The sequence below is a fragment of the Cupressus sempervirens genome, chromosome 2 (assembly GCF_028749045.1).
Source record: "Cupressus sempervirens isolate cs-2001-9-10 chromosome 2, ASM2874904v1, whole genome shotgun sequence".
NCBI lineage: Eukaryota > Viridiplantae > Streptophyta > Pinopsida > Cupressales > Cupressaceae > Cupressus > Cupressus sempervirens.
Window position 1 is genome coordinate 353,625,778 of NC_143119.1, and position 26,748 is coordinate 353,652,525.

Here is a 26,748-nt window from a genome sequence, read left to right on the forward strand (position 1 = left end):
AGAATCAATAATGTTCCATTCCACACAAATGAAAATAACACTTGTGGCTTGTCCATCAAGTGTGAAACTAATATCATCATTGTTTGGAGCCTTTAAGGGGCTCTTTAAAATAGGAACGTCATAATCTTCATGATGCAAACTAGACCAAACTGAGTTTTCTGAATCATAACTCTTTTTCTCTTCACACATCTCAACATGCTCTTCTTGTGGACTTACCTCGAGAAGCTTTTCCCTTGTATGCTCAACATCCTCACTTTCTTCCCTTGGAAGAAATAAGGATCTAATGTATGACTCTTTTTCTTCTTGCATTATCAAGCTGATTGCATCTGTCCTTGACCTCTTGTAAGTGTTGTCTTGCTTGGGCAGCAAGCATCTTGGCCTTCTTAGCTCTATGTGACCATCCATTGCACGTCTCTTGAGCCTTTTTCACATCTTCCAAGGTGGGGTAAACACAATCAAAACTTTTGTGGTTTGAATCCACAATATAAATCTCATGTGCAACACACTTAACCTGAGTACAATCATAGGAAGACTCAACAACCTCATTACCTTCATGTGAAATGGATGATACCACATGACTAGAGCTACCATTGCAAAAATTAGAATAGGTATCAGACGTTGGAGACATGCTTTCAGCATCTCTAATGGACTGATCCATGACTGTAATCTCTTCCATTTTGTGATCAACTTGATGAATCAATGGTGTGCTATGTGTCTTCTCCTGATCTAGAGTTATTTCTTCTTTAAGAATCCCACATGATGACTGATTTTTGCATTTAATAGGTTGCAACTCAAATGATAACACATCTTCATGCCTTTCTTCTGCATACCCTGCAAGTGACTGATCCATTATGGTGTTTTTATCATGAACATGGATAGGTTGACACAAATCTTCTTTCTCACATGAAAACATATCATCAACTATGGCATGGTATTCCTTTTTTGCAAGCTTAACCTTATGACAAATTTTTTGATGCATGTCAATGTAATCTTTGAAATGAAAGTTCTCCCTAACATATTGAGGAAGAGTATTATGCTCCTCAAGTATGCTAATTACTTCCGTTTTCCTGTCTAGTGGCAATGGATCCTTTCTAGAAGAAGATGATGATCCACTAGCATGTCCAAATTTCCTTGACATAGAATCATTGAACTGCTGCAATTGAAGCTTGAATTTTTGTTGTGACTGTTCCCATTCTTTCCATAGGGTTATATCTCTTAACAATTTTTCCATAATGAACTACCACACTGACCAACTGAAACGAACATGCCAGAGAAAAAATCGACCTTATACTGCTAATATGAATTATTAAAACTTTTGATCCAGTACCCAGATGCTGAAATGAATTATCAAAACCTTTTATCCATTACCCAGATGCCAAAATGAATTATCAAAACTTTTTAGCTAGTATCCAGATGCTGAAATGAATTATCAAAACTTTTTATCCAATACCCAGATGCCAAAAACTGTTGTAACAATTTCTCACAAACCCTACAGGCTGGCAGGATGTAAGCTCTGATTACCACTGAAAGATCCCTGATGGATGTCCTTGCTGATCTGCTATAGTTTTTAAATTAATAAACTATATTTTCCTGTGATTTCTTTGATGGTCTTTGAGAATAGACAGAAGTTGCAGAAGGTTTTGTTTTTTTTTTGTGTTTTTTGATAGTTTTCACAATAGTAATGAATAATGAACAATAAACATGAGAGGAGACTGAAAATAAATAAGAGCATAGAGCCAAATCAGAATTGCTATAAATCGTACCAGGCAGATTTCTGATTTATAAAGCCAAATAATAAATCCAATGCAGTTCCAAGGAGCTTACATCCAACAATGATGCGAAACTACTGCAAATGGCGGCCCTAAGACTGCAAGGAATCACGTCCCAGCTGAAAGAAACAATTTGCAACGCTGAAACCATAAATCTGCAACCTGAATCCACAATAAAGAATGTCGTACTCTATCCATGATAGCAACGCACACTGTCTGAAGAATCCAATGCCAATAACTGCTGAGGGCTACGTCCCATCAAATCCAGAACCTGCGGTTTGCGTCCTAGATGAAGAATTGCTCTCTCAGAGCCAATTCACAAAAACAAGTTTTTCAATATGCCAAAGATAATAAGAAATTAGGTCTCCATCTCCTTATATCCCCTTCCAACTATAAATCGAACCCTAAAGGGAAATTACAGTTTGCCCTTTAAATAAAATATAATAAAATAACATTTTTCCAATTAAAGTCGTCCATGTTATAGGAAAAACTTTATTAAAATTCCATAGCTAAAGGCACCATAAAGTCTACAGATAGTAAAAATCATGTAAAATAATTCGAGACCTTTCCAACGAGCTATAACACATAGGTGTACCTGATCAACTGAAGCCAGAATCCCCTTATTACTCCAAAATGGTTATATTATTAACCTTATTTTAATTTATTTAATCACCAACTTAGGAAATATTTAAATATATTAAAATATTTTCCAAATGGTCCCAAAAGGCCCAAAATGACCAATCAAACATGAATCTGACCTTGTCACCTGTCTGTGATTGATGTCGGACAAGATGGGTCAACTGGCAGTCCATCCCTAAAATCTAGGGATGCCCCTAAAAAGTAGGAGACAGCCCCAATCAACCAAAATTGAGTCCCCATGACTCTCCCCTACTGTGTGCAACCTCTAAGAGAACTGTCACTGAACTGGGAGTTCCTCCTAAAAAATAGGAGATGCACTCTAAGTCTCCAAAATGTTCGCCGAGGTCTTCAAATGCCTCCTAGACCACTCCTAGTCAATCCCTACAAATTAGGAATCCCTCCTAAATTCTAGGAAACTGTTGTCTACTGCTCCAAATGACTTGGGAAGCTCATGCATGACTCTCAAAGCCCCTGGGTTGGTTCCCTCTACGCTCTGCTAGCCTATGGGAACCAGATAATAGACCAACCTTGCTAGAAATGTTGTCACTAAGGAAGGGCAGAAATTGGGGACATGACAATCACAACATGGAATGAGGCATGAGAATACCTAGGCATCCTAAAAATTCTGACCAAGGGTTACTCTTTGAGAGAGACTAAAATTTCAAAATCATGAGGGGATAGTTGTGATTACCAAGTGCAACTATTATCACTTATTTTTGCCACTTATTTGTGTCATTTCATATTTGTATGTGCCATTTATGATGGAGGCATCATGTATATGATGATCCTTAGTTGAAGATATTCATTTTGGTAATTGGTAATAGCTGTGTCATTAATATATTATTTAATTCTGCAGTGTCCAATCTTATGCTATATGGGTTGTTTGATACACACACACACGCACACAAAGGAAGTTTGCAATGTGTTTGACAGTTTTACTTTGGGAAATAAGTAATAATTTCTGAATATCATATTCATCCAAGTGTTTGATCAAATACATATTTATGAATTTGTGAGTTGCAATGAAACTAGAGTTAGTTTTAGCAATGATTCTTATAGTGGTATCCGAGCTTGGATCCTGCGATCGTTTGGGTTTATTTCAACGTTTTCATGCAACCAAATTTCAAAGAAAGCAGGTACTATCAAAGAGAGTTGAAGAAAGTTTGGCACTCGTGAAGTGCCTGAAGGGGAAACAGTTTCCAGATTGCTGGGTATTCATTGAGATTCATCTTCTAACAATGTGATGCAGGCTGAAAATATGGGTGATAGAAGAGACAAAAAATCATCTTGAGATGATGATAGAAAGGCTAGAGATATTTGAGAGTTATTCAAGCAGGGCAGCAATAGGTAGCCCATGTGTTACAACAAATCATAGTTTCCATTCGATATATGAGTGTGGAGCCTAGAAGACAACACAATCAGCAGATGGGTATAGCAATAGGTAGCCCATGTGTTACAACAAATCATAGTTTCCATTCGATATATGAGTGTGGAGCCTAGAAGACAACACAATCAGCAGATGGGTATAGTATGGTTGTATCCCCATTTGGAGAAATGACTCATACATATACTACAAATAGACCTTTTATGCCAACTTTCCTAGTTGGAAATGAAGTAGATAATTATGATGCCCCCTCTTTGAAATAGGATTTAAGAATAAATAAAATAATATTAAAATATTAGAAGAATATAAATAAAATGAAAATTTAAATTAAAAAAATTAATTAAGTTTAATGAAAGGTCAAAAGGCATGAAATGAGAAAAAACGACTGTCTCAAATAGGAGATATGAAAGGGAGAACAAAATTTCATTTGGAAGAGAGGGAAGCGAGAAAAAGAAGAGGGTAGCATGGGAACTACGAAAGGAGTAATGGAAGAAGATTCAAATGGGAAGAATTGATGAAGCGTTATGATTGTTTCAAAAGGTAGCAGTTGCGAAAGGTTGTGACCCTTTTGAAGGGTTGTGACTTTCTTGATACATTGTAATAATGAAAGGTTGTGAGTTTCCAACCATGAAGATGTAAATAGAAGGGAATGCCATTTGTTGAAGGGATCATTATAAGAAAAGTAATCATGGTAAGTCTTGTTCTGAGATATAAGATATTTCTAATTAACATAAAGAGGAAAGACCTATATATTGATATGATGCATAATAATTTACCTGACATTGGTCTCTAGTTTGTTAGGTAGTAGAATATTTCTAATCACTCACTATAGCCTCTTAAAAGGATAGGTTGGTGTTGTCAAGGGAGAGGTGGAGTAAATCCTCAGTATGTGAATCCCATGATGGATATGGACGGGGTCCAAAAGCCTTGAGGAGCCTACTTGTGGATCACTCTCAAGGCTCCTACAAGTAAATCCCCATTTACCTCAAGGTTGATTTTAGGAGAGATGTAAGGAAGTGGGCTTATATATGTTAAACTATCAAATGTATTATAAATTATTAATTGTTTTAATCCAAATCAAACACATTGTGATGTATGTTGATAATTGGGAATCGATAGGATTATAGTAGAGAATGTTACAAATCTCTGTTTCCTAGATCAACCCTAATCGTAGTTGGGAGTTTTAGGGTAAATCAAGTATAGTCCTAGTTGGAGACATTAAACAGTACCAAAGCTTTGATCTGCCACCCTATAGGGTAAAAGATGAAACAAGGAATCATTCTAGTCAGAAAGATGGAATCTAACAATGCATGTATTGTGTGTATACTTTGTATATGCTCCCTGCCTTCACACATTGATGTGTATTCTTTACGTATGTGTTGTGTCCTCATAAAGATGTGTATATTTTGTATTTCCAAGTGTATGCTCCATGTGTGATTCTACTATTGTTGATCTTGAAAAGAGAATGACTAGAGTGAACCCAAAGATATGAATTTATTAGCAAGGTTGGTCAATTCCAAATTAATGTTGATGCCATCACAAAGATGGCCTCGATCCTTTTATCTAAAAGATGGGAGAATTTTGTCTTAAAATTGCAAACCTTGCAATTTCTCAATGCATTGGTTAGAGAGTTGTGCAGCAAAAGATGCTCACACTGAGAGATCTATATAATATTGGCATTGCTCATGGACAAACAATTTAAGGAAGGGCAGACTGTGATGTCCTCTTTCTGAAATAGGATTTATTAATAGGTAATAAGAATATTAAAACATAAAAAGAATATAAATAAAATTATAATCAAAATTAAAATATTAAAGAATTAAATTAAAATTTAATTAAGTCCAATATATGGTCAAAATGCAGGAAATGAAAAGATGTGATTCCCTCGTGTTAAATTTTGTGGATCTCTGACAAATAAAACAATTACAAAATTAATAACTGCAGAGAATTTCTTACTTGGATAGTGCTGAAAGTATTTCCTCCCTTATAACTTTACCAGGGATCACAGTTAGCCTTCCTTTGACTGTATACTAAAATGAATGGAGATGATCTATATTTGATGTTATTATATCTGCAAAATGAAATGTTAACCAAGTATCTTTTTCTCTGATTGTAGGTACTGGAATGCCGTAGATTGATTGCTTTTCACTGCGATCAGAGGGCATATATATAAGAGGGCAAAGCACGTCTCTAAAGAGTCATGTCTCTTCATGGCCCAAAGGCTACGTAGAGGCATGCCTCTTCGTAGGCATGTTTCATAACAATAATAACTGCCTTGATTAATTATAAGTCTGCCAAACAAAATGAGGCATGATAATATATCTGCCGATAACAGTGAGGAGTCCGATCACAATATATAAAAAGCTACTGATAACAAATGAAACCTGATCACAATATATTAAATGACTACCAATAATCAACTTTATGATACTACACGTACATAAGCATATATATATATATATATATATACATGCTTACATACATGTAGTTGATATAATCAGCAGTAATTTAATTTATTCATAAGCTTAGATCAGTATCTCAAATAATCCATGTTTTGCTTCTTCTAACACTAAAACATTAACACTCCCTCTTTAGCAAGGGAGAAGTAAAACATCAATAGATTAGAATTAGAATCATCATGTAATCAACACAACATGTATTAAAATCTCTAAGCAATATGAAAGATGTCCTATGATCTCTACTTGCACTTAAGCAATGCCTAGAGATGTCCACTGTGATTAAATTTTCATGATCTCTACTTGCATTTGCAATGTCTAGAGATGTCCATGACACATTCATGATCTCTACTTGCACTTAAGCAATGTCTAGAGACATCCATTATACACATATACTCTCTATTTGCATTTAAGCAATATCTAGAGGTGCCCATAATATTCTCATGATCTCTACTTGCACTTAAGCAATGTCTAGGGATGCCCACATAATCTCTACTTGCACTTAAGCAATGTCTAGGGATGCCCATATAATCTCTACTTGCACTTAAGCAATATCTAGAGATGCTCATAATACACACAGGTATATTATTTACAAGATCGTCACCTTGTAAATAATTTCCTTCTAATGAATATGTCCATGAAAGATCGTCACCTTTCATTACATATCAACTACTGCTAAGTAACCAATAGAAGCATAAACTCAAATGAGAAAAACATTTTATTTCAAATTTTATCATTACAGTTAATTATACCAAGTTTTTCTCTGAAGTATTTCAAATTCACTCTAACAAGAGGCTTGGTAAGGATATCAGCAGTTTGCTCATTTGTACATATATATTTTAGTTGAATAACTCCTCGATTCACCATGTCTCTGATGTAATGAAATGGAATTTCAATATACTTGGAGCGATTGTGAAATACTAGATTAGATGAAAGTTTAATGCAACTTTGATTATCACAATAAATCACAGTGGGCTTCAAATGTTTTTGAAGAGATTTGATAACAACTTTCATGGCCATACTGCTTCTCTAGCACCCAAGGAAGATGCAATGTATTTAGCTTCGATGGAACTCAATGCTATTGAAGTTTGTTTTTGACTAGACCAAGAAATCCTACCAGATCCAAGACTGAAACAATATCTTGAACTACTCTTTCGCTCAACGGAGCTTCCAACCCAATCAGAATATAAATATCCAAGAAGTTCAATGTTGACTTTGTCATATTTGATTCCTATTCCAATAGTGCCCTTTAGATATCTCAATATGTATTTAGTTGCATGTAGATGTGTCTTCTTAGGTGCACACATAAACTGACTCAAGGCATGAGTAGCATAGCATATGTCAGGACAAGTATTTACCAAATACATTAGGGATCCAATAATCTGTCCATAGTAAGTAGGATTTGCAGGTTCAAATTTGTTTATATCATCTTTCAATTTGTGTAGATTTATTTCCATAGGAGTAGCAACTGGTTTGCATTCCATCATCCCAAATTTGGTTAAAATATCAATTGTATACTTTCCCTGATTTAGTACAATACAATTGTCTTGTTGTTAGACTTCTAATCCTAGAAAGTAGTGAAGTAACCCTAAGTTTTTCATTTCAAATTCTGTTGTGAGTTCTTGCTTACATTTTTTTATGAGATGTTCCTCACCGTTATTAGCAAATCATCAACATATAATACAAGGATAATCATATCGTCACCATCAGTTTTGAAATACAGATTTGGGTCAGCTTCATTTTTGGAATATCCTAACTTTAATAGGTGGTTATTTATTTTTTCATACTAGGCTCTGGGAGCCTATTTGAGTCCATAAAGTGCTTTCTTTAATTTACAAACATGAGTTTTGCTGTCATAAGTATTGAACCCTTTTGGTTGTTCAATATAGAATTCTTCTTCAATCTTGCCATTGAGAAATGTTGTTTTAACATCCATCTGATGTACCTTCCATCCTTTGGATGCTGCAATTGCTAGGATTGTTCTAACTGAAGTGTACTTGGCAATAGGGGCAAATGTTTTTTCATAGTCAATGCCTTCTTTCTGAGAGAACCCTTGAGCTACAAATCTTGCTTTGTATTTTTCAATAGATCCATCTGATGCATGTTTAATCTTGAATAACCATTTGGAAGAGACAACTGATTTGTTCTAAGGTCTTGGTACAACATCCCATACGTCATTCTTTAATATAGAGTTGTATTCCTCAATCATTGCTTCTTTCCATGATTGATGTGAGAGAGCTTCTTGAACATTAGCAGGTTCAGATTTTATGAGTTCAGATAGCAATGCAACATAACATGATTGGTTTTTGGTCCTTTTGCTTTCCTGAATTACTTCATCTGGTTCAACTTGATTTTCTTCTAACATTTTTTTAGCCCAAAGAGGTCTTTTTTTATTATTGTTGATGTTTTCAGGCTCTATGAGTATGATTAGACATGGAAGAGAGATTAGAATCATCCTCCCTCTCAATTTCTGTAGGTTGATCTTCTTCAGAAATAGATTCATCACTATTACTAGAAATTTAAAGGCTGTGCTTTCTTCAAATATTACATCTCTGCTAATTTCAATTGTTCTTTGCCTAGGAATGTAGATCTTGTATCCTTTTGTAGTTTCACTATATCCAATGAATATTCCCTATAATATCCCCGTTATAAAATTAAACTTTGTAATGGGCCGATTTATTTAATTTATCTCAGTTCGATTTTTATTTTTGTGTTCAAAGTTATGTCGCCATCGGCTATCTTTGTACACCCTCAAGATGGTTTCTTGACGGGTATTTAAGCACGGCTTGTAGGAAGTCTTAGGTATGCTTTGGATTATTTGTCTCTGTACTGCGAATTCCTGTTGGAGTTTGGGATTCTTCGCCATTTCGGAATTGAAAGATCTTCCCTATTTGGCTCGTGCGGTTTTGGTGGGATTTAGCCCTCACCCTATTCCGTTTGTATATCTTGGCTTGATTTTTGGCAAATATTATTATATCTATTGTGGAGCAATTTTGTGGTTATAAATTGTTGGGCATATCTAGAACTATTTGTCTCATATCCAGATTATCAGAAAATATTGCACACTACTGTACTAATCTTCTTGTTAAGCATTCGTACGGCCATCCAAACTTCCTATCCTCCGCATTTCTCATCTTTCCTCAATCCAGGATCAATACAGTTGTACGACATCCCTTCACTTTTCTCAATTGCACATTTTAGCTGACCGTACAACCTTTCTATGCCATGGTCTCTTGACCGTACAGCCCTCTAGGCATAAATCCACAACCACACCGTACACTTCTCACCACCCTTCCCAGTTGGCGTCATCATACCATACGGCCATTCCGTACGATCCTCCAATAGTGAGCCTGTCACACTATACAACATAATCTGGCCTCATCGTATAGCTCATCATCCCTCACTTGTACGGTTTGTTCCAGCCACAGTACGACCATACCAAGTACGGTCCCCCTCTCTGCTCACCATACTATCACTTTGCTAGCCCGGCCGTAGCTTAGGATTGCACATTGGTTTAAGGTAGCGTCACAGGTAAGGAATATTTCAGTGGTATCAGAGTGTTTTGATCTTGCCAATTTGTGGACAGTGAATGAGAGTTTATAGTAGGAAGAGAAGGACACATTTCGTTGATCAAATGGCTGACGAACGGGAACCGACTGCTGCCGAACTCGTGGCTCTTCTGAGAGAACTTGCTAGGAATCAAGCGCAGATCACTGATACACAACGACTTATGGAAGAAGCTCTCAAGAAGTTGGCGGAGAACAAAATATCTGGAGAACAAAATGGTCACAGCGCAAACTCGGTGTCGGGGAAATCAATCCCTCAGCCAGCATGCTCCCGACCTTCCATGCTAACTTTTCCACCACGGACGGAGGCACAACATGGAGGGAGACAACCAACTTTCGAAGAGATGAGAGAAGACTGGAAGAATGCAAACCTTGAAGAAGATATATCCTACAAAGATTATGCAGATCTGAGAATGAGATATTCGGGAGGCGGAAACAGAGGATACTTTAACGATGATCTTAGGAGAAAGTTGAGTAAGGTAAATCTCTCACCATTTGATGGATCGGGTTCCATATCAGTGCAAGAGATACCTACTTCCAACTGAATCTTATGCCAGAAGAAGAGGCAATCAAATTTGTTGCGTTACACTTGGAGGGAGTTGTGCACAAATGCTGGCACCACGACACCATCACATTAGGGCATGATCAAATAAAGACTTATGCGGAATTCGTGGAGAGATTGATAGAATGATTTGATGGTAAAGATTCGGAGCTCAATTTCAAAGATTTGGCGCAATTAAGACAAACTAAATCGGTAGATCAATTCATTGCAGAATTTCAAAAACTCTTTGTTTTGGTCACAGACATTTCCAAAAGGTGGGTAGTGCTCTTCATGGATGGACTGACTGAACCTCTGAAAGGTTGGGTGGAGGGATTCAATCCGGCTACCTTGTCGGAAGCAATTGGTAAAGCACAAAGTATGGCATCGTTGTCGGCATCATCCTCATCCTCTCGAAGTTTCTCACGTCCTAAACTGCCGACGTTCCGAGGGACAAACCTCCACCGAAGAAGCCATTATTGGATGAAGCTACTAGACAGGAATTTCAAAAGAAGAAATTGTGTTTCAATTGCAAGGGACCTTGGGAGCCAGGTCATTGATGCCTCGAAAATGGGAAGATCCATTACATTGAGGTCGTGTTCAATGATGAAGATGAACAGGAAGAAATGCCGGCTGAAGATAACCAACCCCACCATGACACCATCAGTTTGAACTAGACGGAGACAATTGCCGCTTTGGTATAGTGCAGAGGAGCCATTGCATTGGCTGGCAGTCTGAGGTGCATTGTTTCTCATGTACGGGGTACCCTTCAAGGACAAAGGGTTATGGTGATGTTGGATAGTTGCGCTACTCTAAATTTCATCAACTCATCCTTGGTAAGACAGAGAAGTCTCCCTACGGAGGCGTGCGCAGGCTTTTAGGTCAAGGTAGCTGGAGGGACTTTTCTGCCTTGCATGCACCTTGCTCCTCAACTGAGCATCACAATGGTTAATTACACGGTGACTGAGGACTTCTTCATAGCGGACCTGGCTGACATGGAAGTTATTCTTGGCATACAGTGGATGGAGACCCTTGATGAATACACTTAGAGTTTCAAACGGATGGACTTCACTTTTGTGGTCGACGGGAAGAAGGTTGTCCTCCAAAGAATGGCAAATTTAGGTCCGAAGGAAGTTTTTGCGCATCGGATGGAGGCAATCTTTTGGCACAATGACATTGTGTGGGCTGCGCATTGTTTTATCTTGGTGGAACCTATAAAAGGGCAAGGAACACCTCCACAGGATGATGAGCTCTAAGATATTTTAAGTAGACATGAAAAGGTTTTCATGGATATGCCTCCTGGCATACCACCACACGGAGGGTTTAAACACACTATCGAGTTGGAATCAGGGACAAAGCCGGTCATAACCACACTGTACCACCATCCCAAGAAATTCAAAGATGAGATCGAAAGGACAATTCAAGAATTGCTAGAGAAAAGATGGATCTGTCCCAGTTCTAACCCATTCACGCCATTTGTGGTCTTGGTAAAAAAGGATGGGATGATGTGCATTTGTGTGGACTACCACACGTTGAACAAAAAACAATAAAAAACAGATATCCAATTCCAAGGATAGATGAACTGCTGGATGAACTGCATGGCACAGTCTATTTTTCAAAAATAGATCTCCATTCCAGATACCGTCAAATCCCCATGAGGGAAGAGGATGTGGAGAAAACGGCTTTCCGTTGTCACTACGGATATTATGAGTTTCTGGTCATGCTGTTCGGATTGACCAATGCACCTGCTACATTTCAATTGTGCATGAACCGCATCTTCAACAAACAATTGCATAAGTATTTATTCGTATTCTTTGATGATCTCCTTATTTATAGCAGGTCATGGGAGGAGCACCTGAAGCATCTGAATGAAGTTCTAAGTATCATGGAAGAACAGTCCTTGTTCACAAAGTAGTCTAAATGTGAATTTGATATGACATAAATATTGTACTTGGGGCATGTCGTCAATAAATACGAAGTTCAAGTGCATCAGGAGAAGATTCAGGCTATCTTCGACTGGCCTCCCCCAAAGTTACTCACGGATTTGCAAGGATTCTTCGGACTGTGCATCTACTATAGGAGGTTCGTTAAAGGATTCTCCCAGTTCAGTGCACCTTTAACATATCTGACGAAGAAGTGGTCATTCCAGTGGAATGAAAAGGCACAACTCACCTTTGATAAGTTGAAAGAGGCCATGAGCACTTGTCCCGTGTTGGCACTACTTGACTTCACCCGACCGTTCATGTCGGAGTGTGACGCATCCGGGGAAGGCATTGGAGCGGTACTGATGCAAGATAGACATCCCATTGCTTATGAGAGTAGGAACCTTATGCCAATAGAACAGCTATATACCATCTACGACAAAGAAATGTTGGCCATCGTACATGCACTAACCAAGTTTCGACAGTATTTGGTGGGTGCCAAGTTTGTTGTCCGTACGGATCGCAACAGCTTGAGATATTTTTTGGAGCAGCAGGACTTGAACAAACGACAACACAAATGTGTAAGCAAAGTTCAAGCTTTTGATTTTGATATTGAATATCTGAAAGGGAAAATCAATGTGGTTGCAGATGCCTTGTCCTGGAAACCCACCATTTGCTCACTAGACTAGATTTTCGCTGACTGGAAGGCGCATCTGTTAGTGGAATATTCCAAAAATACATTTGCTTGTAAAATAATTGATGGCCACACCCATGATGATCGATACAAAGTGGTGGATGACATCATCTACTATAAAGACCGGATATACCTCGTACCAGAATCCAAATTGAAGTAGAAGATCTTGAAGGAAATGCACGACTCACCTCTGGCTGGGCACCTAGGTTTTCTCAAAACTTACAGAAGTCTTTGGGAGAGGTTTTCCTGGAAAGGACTTAAAGGGGACGTGTTGCAATATGTAAGAGAATGTACGGTTTGCCAACATAACAAGTTCGAGCATAGTCTTCCTACCAGGTTGCTACAACCTTTGCCAATTCCAAACATAAGTGGGAAAGTATATCAATGGACTTTATAACAGGTCTTCCCAAGGTGAATGGAAAGGATTGTATCTTTGTGGTGATTGACAGATTAACAAAGTATGCACATTTCTTTGCCATCCCCTCAGACCTACAGGCTCACAAGTTGCCGATCTATTTTTTAGAGAAGTCTTTCGTTTGCACGGATTACCCCAAAACATTGTCAGTGATCGAGATGGATGATTTTTCAGTATATTCTGGACAAAATTGTTTTGGATGGAAGGGACAGAATTATCGCCAACCACGAGTTACCACCCGCAAACAGTAGGTCAAACCGAGATTGTGAACAAATGGCTTGAAGGCTACCTTTGGAACTACGTCTCGACACAACAACGAGCGTGGGTAAAATGGATCCATCCGGGGGAATATTGCTGCAATACCACGTATCACATGTCTATCGGGATGACACCATTCAAAGCTCTGTACGGGTATGAACCCGTCTCCTTCATCGACATAGTTCTGGGTGATAGTCGCACACCAAGGGCGAGGGACTAGCTTCAGGAAGGACAGAACATACTGAGGGGCTTGAAAGAAAACCTATAGTGTGCACAAAATCAATAGAAGATGTACGCCAACAAGCACTGAATAGAGAGGAGTTTTGAAGTGGGGGATCTGGTCTATCTCTGGCTCCAGCTGTACTGACCATCTTCATTAAAGGGAACAAGAAAGGAAAAATTGAAGCCACGATTTTATGGCCCCTATCGCATGGTTCGTTGCATTGGTGAGGTAGCGTATGAACTGGATTTCCCGGAGGGAAGCCGCATTCATAATGTCTTCCATGTTTCCTGTCTGAAGAAAACCATAGGGCAAAACGTCATAGTTGCTACCAACCTTCCGCCACTCAATGAAGAAGAAAAGTTCATTTGGAACCTGCCGAGATCCTCGAAGTACGTGAAAAGACCTTACGAAACTGCATTGTGAAGGAATACTTGGTATGCTGGCGACACCTACCGTTGGATGATGCAACATGGGAGGGTGAGCACATTCTCTAGCATCCAGCACTGCATTTGCTTGAGGATAAGAAAACTTTGGGATGGGAGGACTGTAATGTCCCCGTTATAAAATTAAACTTTGTAATAGGCCAATTTATTTATTTTATCTTGGTCCCATTTTTATTTTTGTGTTCGAAGTTGTGTTGCCGTCAGCGATCTTTGTACACCCTCGGAATTTTTTATTGACGGGTATTTAAGCACGACTTGTAGGAAGTCTTAAGTATGCGTTGGATTATTTGTCTCTGTACTATGAATTCCTGTTGGAGTTCGGGATTGTTTGCCATTTCGGAAGTGAAAGATCTTCCCTATTTGGCTCGTGTGGTTTTGGTGGGATTCAACCCTCACCCTATTCTGTCTATGTACCTTGGCTCGTTTTTGGCAAATATTATTATATCTATTGTGGAGCAATTTTGTGGTTATAAATTGTTGGGCATATCTGGATCAGGATTATTAGAAAACATTGCGCACTATTGTACTAATCCTCTTGTTAAGCATCCGTATGGCCATTGAAACTTCCTGTTCTTTGCATTTCTCATCTTTCCTCAGTCTAGGATCAATACAGTTGTACAACATCCCTTGACTTTTCTCAATTTCACATTTCAGCTGACTGTATGGCCTTTTTGTGGCATGTCTCTTGATCGTACAGCCCTCTAGGCATGAACCCACAATCACACTGTACACTCCTCACCACCCTTCCCAGTTGGCGCCATCATACCGTACAACCCTTCAATAGTGAGCCTGTCACACCGTACGGCCTAATCTGGCCTCACTGTACGACTTATCATCCCTCACCCGTACGGTTTGTGTTTACCGTATGGATTAATTAAGCAACGCACACTGAAAATCGATACGAACACTGAACAGCAAATAGCAGAACTTCTATTATTATTCGCATATGCCAACAGTACATTATGTTTTTCTCATATGATATGATCAGATGAATACAATGCTTCCCGAAGGGGTTATAAATACTTTCCGACGAACCTTCCCGAAGGTATCCGTCGGCTAAGTACATTATACCCGTTACAAACTATTTTCCTGTCGGCTACATAACAAGACTTTTACCGAAGGGACCTGTCGGCCGATGCACAATTTCTACCGACGACATCATCCCCCCCAAAAAGAAAAGTCGTCTCCTGACGACTAGCAAAATTACGAGACAATCCATAATGAAGAATAGAAGAAATACTAGAGAGAAGGAGGGGTCCCAGAAGAGTGTTGTTGACGACGCAACTCATACACCTGGTCAGTCCGGATGCGCAGATCTGTCTGAATCTGTGAATTAACTTCTACGGCCTCCTTCAGGAGAAGCGCAGCATCCATAGCTTGTCTCTTGGCCAACTGTAATTCATGCTCTGCTGCATCTTTATCTCGGATAGCTGCGTCCTTCTCCTGCACTACTGCAGCCATATCCTTCAAGAGTTTTGCCCGCTCTGCTACCCATGCTGCCTGCTGGTCGGCCAAATCAGTGGCTAACTTTTCTCTGGCCTCTTTTTCAACTGCTAGGGATCTCTGAGCTGCAACACTGTCTGCGGCCCTATCCGCCTCCGCACGCTGCCGTGCATAGTAAACTTCTTTGTACAGTCCCACGATCTCATGTGCCAACTTCATCATTGGAGTGTCACTCGGTCCCAGCTCTGGCTCAGTGGCCCAATCTGCCAACATCTCTGGTGTCTCAATGGTCGGCCAACCTCTATCTACAAAACAAGTTTGAAATCTTTCAGGACAAATCCTACGAATATACGTTCGAATCAAATGCCACTCCCTTCGCCGAGTGAGAGCCTGAATGGCCACATCATGCCCCTTCTTCAATGCAGACTTCATGGTCCTGAGGTAGTCCCTGCACCTGTCCTCATCTGACCCATAATCCTCCTTGGCGAAGTCCTCGAATGACCATCCGGAGTCACTATTGTCCTCCTTATCAGCGGGAGCCACGCCCACATCCGGTGCCACCTCCTCTGCTGTTGGTGCAATCACGACATGTGGCGTTCCCTCCTCCTGAGACTGGGGCTGTGGTACAGGTGTTACTTCAGAATAGCTGGGGGACTGAATGGATGGGCCACGCTTGTCAGGGACGAGTTGGAACTGCTGCCTCAGAAAAACACTGGCTCTATCCATAACCTCTGGCTGTGCTGGGTCCGTACACTCCTGTGCTCCTCCGTCTGATACGTTCTCTTCTGGGAGTGTCTGGGTTTCTGCTGACGCTGCTACTGTAACAACTGCTGCTGGCTAACTTAGGGCAGACGCCCCGGGTGGTGCTACCGGAAGTGCCTCAGGAGCTGACGAAGTCTCTCGGTCCACGGGTGCGGCCAGTTGGGCAAAGCCGACCGCAAATCCTGCCCCTGGTCGGACAGGAGAAGGCCGTACCCCATGTTGCCATGGTACGGCTAGTGTAACTGCCTGGTGGGATCCTCCAGTCATCAATATCGGTTGCCGAGTTTGTCCAAACCCTGGAATGTGAGCCATGTGCAGGCCCCGGGGTGTCAATTCGGAAGTCATAGGGACTGTAGTACGTGGAAATAGCAAGGGAGTAGCCGTGACGACCTGAACCTCTTCATCATCCTCGCCCTCCACTTCGTCTTCTTCCATACTGTCCTGCTCAGAAGATGTCTCCTGTCGGCCGCTATCACTATCTCCTGCCATGTCTACCCGTGGCCTCTTTTGACCTGCTGAACCTCTTTTGACCTGCTGAACCCTTTTGCCCAGAGATTGTGTCCAAGTGCTTCCATTGCATGATAGGAGGTTCTCCTGGAGCCAATGGTCCAGACTTCGCCTCTAACTCTTCTGATGGAATCACCCGTGCTATAGCATCCAAAAATAGACCAATGGCGTAATGAGGCATATAGAATGTTTTGTGCTGGAGAGTCATGAATTCATGCATCCGTTCAGCTAGCATAGACGCCCAATCATATACTTTTCCAGTCATTATGCCGTTCATCATAGATACTTGCGGAAATGTGATATCCGATGCCCTAGAGGATCCCGTAAGCCTGCTTTTAACCAAGTCCATTAAACACCGCCATGGCCCTTCCTGAATGTCGGTTTTCTTTAAACCCCTTCCCTTGGATGTCTCGGCTAATGCCGCCTGTTCTGCTTCAGTCAAATCCCCACAAACTAACCTGATTAAAAATAGCTTTCCATCCTTTGGAATTTTTTTCGGCTGAATCTTCCTGCCCTGCTGCCCTGGAATGCCAAAAACCCGTGTGAAATCTGTTGCTTTGAATGATACCACTAAGTTCCGTCCCAGATACTGAAATGTGCTTCTGCGAGAGGTTCTGCCATATGTTTCAATCATGGTACGCAGATACCCTTCATAATCTCGAATGCAAAAAACAGGCATCTGAATGGCCCATTCCACCTGCACTTTTCTGATGCTTGCTTTAACTGGATGGTCCTCAGGGGTTTCTTGCCACCATTTCCGGCAATCCGTTCCATTTAATCCCTCAAATTGTATAGTCTGTGGTGTGACTTCTGCTGCTGTAGGTGCTACCGCCTTACGCTTCTCCTTGTTGCTACTCGAACCCTCATTCAAATTGCCTGTACCTGCCATGCTCCTCCTGGCTTCCTCAAGTTTGGTCTGCGCTAATTGTGTTTTCCACTGCCGTTTACCTGCAGACTCCATTATCTCTTTCTAATGGTCTCCCCAAATCCGTACAGTGAGAAATTAGTCCGTACGGTGAAGAGTTCTTTCAAAAATATATATGGAAAATCCCCATCCGTACACGCAGGAAGAGATTGAAATCCGCTCAAGGTAGAAGTTGGAAGAAGAATGAAATAAGAAGCCGTACCTCACAAATCCGTACCAAAGTTTCCCTCCTCAAGTCCGTACGGTGGTTGTTTTCATTACCCGCCTGTGAAAAATGTAGAATCCCTTTAGTTCCCCTCTTCCTGAAATCCGTACACCACAGGGCTGTATTTCTGATGGAATCCGCACTGCCTGAAAATTGTACAATTTGTGGAAATTTCCGTGCATACAAAAGTTATAAACCGTACAGTGCAAGGAAAGTCCGTACGGTGAGAATTAAGGTGCTTTGTGAACCGTACTCCACTTAGGAAATCCATACGGTCTCTTGAAAACCGTACCATTCCCCAACTCTCGTACTCAGAAACCGTACGGCGCCTTTTAAACCTGTGCTCCCTTCCAAAAATCCGTACGGTGCAAAAATCGTACGGTACCTTTTTTTTAAAAATTAATTAATTAATTTATTATTATTTTTTTTTTTGAACTGCAAAAAAAAAACAGTTAATTTTCCGTTCGACCGTCGTCACCATCAGTCTGCAGTGACGGAGGGGTCTTGCGAAGGCCATTTCCTAATGCAGAAGTCTTCCGGTCGTAATAGATTTTCAACTTCGACCCATTCACCGCTTGAGGCACTTCATGTCCATCTAAAGTCCATAATTTGATTGCTCCATTGTCCCCTACTTCTCGAATTTGGTACGGCCCGACCCACTTAACCTTGAACTTACCCGGTTTGATCTCATTTCGTCCGTCGTACTTTAATACCCACTGTCCGGGCTGAAACCTGTTTAGCTTCAGGTGCTTATCGTGCCATGCCTTTCGCCTATTCTGTGTTACTTCAGTCGCCCACTGTGCCAATAATCGCTTTTCCTCTAACTTGTTCAGTTTATACAACCGCTCTCTTAAGCTTTCCATGTCGCCCAACTTGTTTTCTAGTGCTATCCGCAAGCTTGGTATCATAAATTCCGCTGGTACTACGGCCTCCTGTCCAAACATCAGTTGAAACGGCGTGTGTCCGGTTGTGACTTTGTATGCCGTGCGGTAAGCCCACAGAGCAGAAGGTAATTTCTCCTCCCAATCTTCCCCTTCGATGGCACAGGATTTGTATATAATTGATACCAGGATTTTGTTGGTAGCTTCAGCTTGTCCGTTTGCCCTTGGGTAGTACGGACTTGACAGCGAATGGTAAATTTTGAACTCCGTGGTGAGCAGCCGGATCACATGGTTTACAAAATGTCCTCCTCTATCGCTAGTTAATTGTAATGGAATGCCGTACCTAGTAATAATCTGCTCATAAATAAACTGTGCTGTACTTACCGCTGAGTTGTCTGGTAGTGCACGCGCCTCCACCCATTTAGTCAAGTACTCCGTGGCAACCACAATGTAATGGCATCTTCTGGTTCGGCTGGTCTTCAGGGGTCCTATAAAGTCCAAACCCCATCGTTCAAAAAGTTCCTGAGCATGAGAAGGATTCAGAGGCATGAAATCTCTTTTCAAGGGTTTTCCAGCTCGCTGGCATGTATCGCATGCGACAACCCATTCCCTGGCGTCATTGTATACTGTTGGCCACCATAATCCTGCTAAAAGTATTTTTCGTGCAGTTGTGTCCGGCCCCATGTGTCCTCCTGCCGGTCCTTCGTGCGCTTCCTGCAGTATCCGTGTAATCTCCACCTTCAGGACACAACGCCTCAGGATCTGATCGGGTCCCATTTTTGATCATGTAACATGGCTCTGGATGATTCAACTATAGATCTATTTTTTCTTTGAGCTATTCCATTCTGTTGAGGATTAGAAGGTACAAAAAAACCTCTCTTAATCCCAATAGAAATGTAGATGTTTTTAAAGATATCAGATATGTATTCACCCCCATTATCTGACCTTAGGGTTTTGATCTTTTGACCTGATTGGTTTTCAACTAAGGCTTTGAATTCTTTGAATTTGGATAAGACCTTAGATGACTCCTTTTGCTTTAAAAAATAGATCCAGGTTCTTCTCGAGTAATCATCAATAAAGATTATATAGAAAAGACATCTATTAAGAGAGGGGATTGACATAGGGCCACAGAGATCTGTGTGAATAAGTTCAAGAATGGATTTGGATTTATGATCACTTTTAGGGAAGGAATGTTTAGTATACCTAATGCACATCCCTTACAAATACTTAAATGATCAGCTTTTAGATTAGGTAGACCTTTTACAATTTTCCCTATAGATGGTAAAGCTCGATAATTAAGATGACCTAGTCTCCTATGCTAGATTTCAGAGGAATTTGACTGACTATTACTAATGGTTAAGTTTAGATTATTATAAAGCTTATAAGGACTCCCATCTCTGACTCCAATGGAGATGGCTTTCTTAATAGTTGAGTTCTTGGGCCAAGATAGAACTCTATCTTCTTGAAATGCAATTCTGTATCCTTCATCAGCAAGTCTGGAGATGGAGACAAGGTTTCTCTTGATTCATGGTGCATATACAACATTCTTGAGTTGAATTGTAATTCCATAATTCAGTTGTATAGAACATGAACCAATTCCTTTAATAGGATAAAATGAGTTATCTCCAATTGTTACTTCTTCTGATGCATGATTAGAGAAAGTTTCAAACTTATCTTTAAATCCAGTGATGTGACGAGAAGCTCCACTATCTATGATCCAAGTATTGAGGTTAGTGTTTAATTCACTTGAGAGAGCTAAATGGAATGTATAATTTTCTTTTTCTACTTTCTCAATATTTTCATCCTTAACTTATGCTAATGCTGCTTGAATTTTCTGCTTCTCTGGACATACATAATAGGAGTGACCAATCTTGTCACATTTAAAACATCTAACTTTGGACCAGTCATGTTGTTTGTGAGATTTGTGATTTTCGTTGAATTCTTTCTTGTTGTGTTTAAACTTTCTTTTCTTGTTTGATTTAGAGTACAGTGCTTGGATGTCTCCCTCTTGATTCGTAATAAGTCCTCTTGAAGCTAGTCTGGATTCTTCTTGAGTGCATTCATTCTTTAACTGATCAAATTTCTGAAGTTCAGGTTGTGAACTTAAACCTTGAATGAAGGTTTCCCATGAAAGAGGAAGACCTCTAAGAGAAATCATGCTTAGCTCCTTGTCATCAACTTGATTATTCATAGTTGCGAGTTGATCATTTAATTCAGTAATTCTTAAGAAATATCAAGTTATAGATTCACCATTTTTCATCTTTACATATAGTAGGTCTTGTTTTAAAGTTAATAATCTACTAGTGTTGTTGATTTCAAATGTTTTTTGAATAGAGGAGAACATTTCAAATGCAGTTTGAAGATTAGCTGTAGATGGAACAATTTGATCTTTTACTGAATCTATAATGATCTTCATTGCTTCGTTATTATGCCTTTTCCAATTTACCTTTTTTGATTCATTTTCAGGCATGGGTAAATTTGATTCAATATATTTCTCTAATTCCATTTCTCTTAATACTATTAATAATCTGATTTTCCAGGATGAGAAATTTGATGCTTCATCTAGCATATCTTCTATTCTTACATGATTCACCATTTTAATAATATGAAAAAAACTCTCTTTTAACTTTTGAAATTTTAGATTGAATATATACTTTGTAATAGTTTTCCTATCACTATAGCTCTGATACCATGTTAAATTTTGTGGATCTCTGATAGATAAAACAATTAGGAAATTAATAACTGCAGAGAATTTCTTACTCAAATAGTGCTGAAAGTATTTCCTCCTTTATAACTTTACCAGCGATCGCAGTTAGCATTCCTTTGACTGTATACTGAAATGAAGGGAGATGATCTATATTTGATGTTATTATATCTGCAAAATGAAATGTTAACCTAGTATCTTTTCTTGTGATCGCAGGTACTGGAATGTCGTAGATTGATTGCTTTTCACAGTGATCAGAGGGCATATATATAAGAGGGCAAAGCACATGTCTCCGAAGAGTCGTGTCTCTTCGTGGCCCAAAGGCCACGTAGAGGCATGCCTCTTCGTACACATGTTTCATAACAATAATAACTGCCTTGATTAATTATAAGTCTGACAAACAAAATGAAGCACGATAATATATCTGCCACAATATATAAAAGGCTGCTAATAACAAATGAAACCTGATCACAATATATTAAATGACTGCCGATAATCAACTTCATGATACTACAAATACATAAGCATATATGTATAAATATTTATATATATATATATATATATATATATATATACATATACATATATATACATATATATACATATATATATATATATGCTTACATACATGTAGTTGATATAATCAGCAGTAATTTAATTTATTCATAAGCTTAGATCAGTATATCAAATATTCCATGTTTTGCTTCTTCTGATGCTAAAACATTAACACCTTGAAGATGTGATTTCCTCGAACATGAGATCTAAAAGAGAATTAAATTTCATTTGGGAGAGAGGAAGGGAGAAGGAGGTAGCATGGGAACTAAGGAAGGATTAATGATAGAAGATTGGAATGACTAGTGTATGCATGTACACACACCCATATATGTATACGTTCTTATTTGTTTTCTCTGGTTTTTCTCCTCAGGCTGTGGAAGTTTGATTATTTTTTGTGGAGCTTTCACTGTATAGTAATCTAGTTTTGTTATACTTAGTCCCAACTTCCTTGTTAGGATTCAAGGTTTTATAGTAGTTTTGGTGGAATAAATTAAGAATAAAGATCTGATATATTTCTTTTTGAATCATATCATGTTCTTTTTGATCAATTAATGGAGTCTATCCACTAGTGATCTTGGTTGTATCATTTTACTCCAATGTTTTGCAACGAGCATGCCTATTTTTACAGTGTTTTGTAATAAGAGAATGGCTGTTTTTATGATGGGTCGATTTAGTTACATGTTTTTAAAAAAATTGTGAAGAAGTTCATAGGAATTACCTTGGGATAAACGTTTCTTTCTCTACTGATGGGATATCTTCATCTCTATTCTTCTCATATCTCAACTTATTTCCTTTTTTATTCCTTCTTTCAATACCCTTAAAGCACCATTGAAATCTCAAAAACATTTATTTTCTGCTTTTACCTTGTACATTAGTAAATATAATTTGGTAAGCATTATTTGATGTATTAGTATCAACGTTTGAGTTTAAATTTCATAGGAACCACTTCAGTTAAGAATTATAGGCATACAAAGTCAAACTCATACTGTGCTTTAAATTTCCACCATTGTTCAAAATTTTATCACTTGGAAATGTCAACATTATCTTTTTATGTATTTTATAGGATGTTTTCAGCTGTCCGATTAATGGTATATTGGTAGTTTGGTACTGTGGGTGTGTCTTGTTATATTCTTCTGTAGTATCTATAACTATGACTTTTTTATTGCCAGTTATGCACTACAACCATCAAAAGCTCAAGCTGTTGCTCAAGAGACTTTAGCTGTATGGTGCTCACTTGCTTCTAGGTTGGGACTTTGGGCAATAAAATCTGAGTTAGAAGACCTTTGTTTCGCAGTCCTCCAAGTGAGTAGCATTTCTTAGTGATAATTTCCTCTCACATGTGAAAGTAAATATCATGCTCTTTTTTCTTTATTCTTTCAATAAAGTAATTAAGTCAAATTTTTTAGTTTTTCTATTAAATGATAATACTGAAAAAGAAAAGTGTCTTCTTTTTTGTTTTCCTCCAGTGAAATGATTGATTTTAATTTTTCAATTTTCTCTTAAATCACAATATTAAAAAAATAGTGTGATTTTTAACAACAGTTAGAAGACCTGGATTCGGCAAAAACTCAGCAATTCAAAAACCATAAAATTTAAGGACTTTTGAAGAATTTTAATCTTTTACCATGGACTTGTAGTAAATCAACTCTGAAGACTTCAGAAGCTTGCCAATTAGAAGCTATTTTGGTCATATGCATAAGTATAAAGAAATTAAGCGAGTACAAAATTGGAATTAAGTTGAACGAACCAAATTCTTAACTAATTGGCTGGTTCTAATATGGGGTCGGGTTCGGGTAAGGGGTATTGGCATGCTAGTACAACACCTTTTTTGGTACAATATGTGTGTTCATGTATGTATATATGTGCACAAAAATGAAAGTTCATTTGATTTTTTGTATAAAAAGAATGCCATTTGAATCTTTGATAGTATCACACTTTACTATTGGATAAAAAATATATATTTATATATTTATTAACTTATTTGATAAGTAGTAGGTCAAAGCTGTTATATTTAATCATAAAATTTTAAATTAGAACCCGGATCAATAGGGGCACGGGTAGGAAAGAGCCGAGTGGAGAAAACCTTCAGTCTTGCCCCACAAAATATAAGTTTTTAGAAAATCCCAGTTTTGTACAGGGAGTGAGTAGGAAGAGGAACCTAATCCAGAGCTCCCATTTATAGATCTTCTACTGATATACAGCTTTGCACTATAAGTATGCTTCATTTTGTTTACATAGAAGAGAGGCTACAATACTCCTACATTCATAAAAATCCTCAAATGAAACCTCTGTCCTTCCTTGGGCTGTAAGTGAAACTAGTCCTACTTCATTGTTTCCTTAAAGTTCAACCACTTCTTCTGTTATCCTGGTCAAGCCTGTCAAGTCCTGTATACATTCATAACAACTTTCCAACTTCTAGATAACTTGTTAGTATACCAAACATTGGAACCAACTTAGAGGTCTTCTTTCTACTGAAACATTGTAATATGGAAACCTCCATGAGCTAGCCAATAATCTAAAGGATGATATAAAACGAGAATCAAGATTTACCCATATCAGCAAATAAGACTTTCTTACAGAGAGCAGGGTGATGTATATATGTTGATATCCATCCATGTTTATATATGATAATACATGTGTGGATATAAAACATGTTTATGAATCTATTCATCACAATGAGTATATAAATTGTACTGCTTCCACGGGCATCTTCTTGAGTACATTGACCACTATAAGCTAAAAAATGATCAGACTCAACATCTAAAGAGAATACAGCAGAGCACAGGAATAGATATTGCCAGATCTCACAAAATTATAAGCCTGACCAAAGTCAAAGTGTTCTAATACACATTATTGCATAATCTAGCGAAATTCCAGAAAGTTCTATGGGAATCCAGCATGACCATTATTATGGAAGTAATTGGTAAAAAATTACTTGTCATTGACAGAGACCAGACGGTCAATTTATGCAAAAGAATGAGATGATATTTCGTTAGAAAATGATCGTAAAGAATAGAAACATTCTATTATTGAGAAAGCAAAAAACGAAAGCAAACTAAAGCTAATTAGATATTTACAATAGATAACCATTAACTAATGATAGACGACTTAAAATTAATTGTAATACCCTCCCTTAATGGTTAATCTATCTAACACACCAAGCTGTCGTCTGAATTTGACAAACTTATTAGGACCAAGAGGCTTGGTGAGAATGTTTGTAGTTTGATCTGTGATATGAACATACTGCAAATCTATAGTTCTGTCTTCGACCAGCTGTCGTATGTAATGACAATGAACATTCACATGCTTGGTTCGTTCATGGAAGATTGGATTTCGTTCTAACTTGATAACGCCTTCGTTATCGACAAACAGAGTAGTCGGTCCTGTGGGTGACATCTACATATCCCCAAGCATCCGACGAAGCCAAACAACTTCACGTCCTACCTTAATAGTTCCTCTGTATTCGGCCTCTTTAGAGGAGAGAGAAACTACCTGCGGCTTCTTACTGGTCCATGTGACTGCACTGGATCCCAAACTGAACACATATCCAGAGGTTGACTTTTTATCATCAACAGAGCTTGCCCAATCTGAATTTGTGAACCAATTGTGTTTAGGATTAGAAGTTCGAGAGTAAAGAAGTCCATAATCTGAAGTGCCCTTCACATAACAAAGCACATGCTTTGCTGCCATCCAGTGATCAACTTTACGAGCTGTCATGAAGCGTGAAATATGGTTGACTGCAAAGCTGATATCAGGCCTAGTGGTAGAGAGGTAGATGAGGCTACCTACTAGTTGCCTGTATGTAGCATCATCAATGGAAGGAGAATCAAATTTTGCTAATAACTTGAGACCTTTCTCCATAGGTGTAGACGCAGGTTTGCAATCTTGCATACGAAATTTGTCTAACAAGGCCTTGGCATATTTCGACTAAGAGATGAATATATTAGAAGATTGTTGCCAAACATCAACACCTAGGCAATAATGCATGAGCCCAAGGTCAGTCATATCAAAAGACTGGCATAAATTCTATTTGATTCCCTAAATCAAAAATGTTGAACTGCTAGTGATGATCAGATCATCCACATAAATAACCAAAAGGATGATGTCGCTGCCAGTAATCTTGATGTACAGATTTGAGTTTGAAGAACTCCTCTTGAAGCTTTGATTACTGAGGTACTTATCAAGTTTTATGTACCATGCCCGAGGGGTCTGCTTCAAGCCATAGAGAGCTTTTACCAATTTGAGAACCTTATGGTCTTTACTAGCAACTTTGAAACTAGGAGGCTGCATCATGTAGACCTCTTTATGGAGATCACCATTCAGGAAAGAACTCTTGACATCCATCTGATGGACCTTCCAGCTAGACTGTGTTGCCATGGCTAGGACTAATCTGATGGAGCTCATCTTTGCAGTAGGAGAAAAGGTCTCCTCATAATCAATGCGCTGATGCAGAGAAAAG

At 38.8% G+C, this 26,748-nt stretch overlaps 1 protein-coding gene across 3 annotated transcripts in view; it reads left to right on the forward strand.

The window, feature by feature from the left end:
- Nucleotides 1–26,748, forward strand: part of LOC149572592 (uncharacterized) — a 321,499-nt gene that overhangs the window by 127,512 nt on the left and 167,239 nt on the right. For all 3 annotated transcript variants that reach the window (XM_089813697.1, XM_089813695.1, XM_089813696.1), the window contains exon 7: nucleotides 23,459–23,591. In XM_089813697.1, coding sequence (XP_089669823.1) covers nucleotides 23,459–23,591 — 133 coding nt within the window. The remainder of the gene's footprint in view (nucleotides 1–23,458; nucleotides 23,592–26,748) is intronic.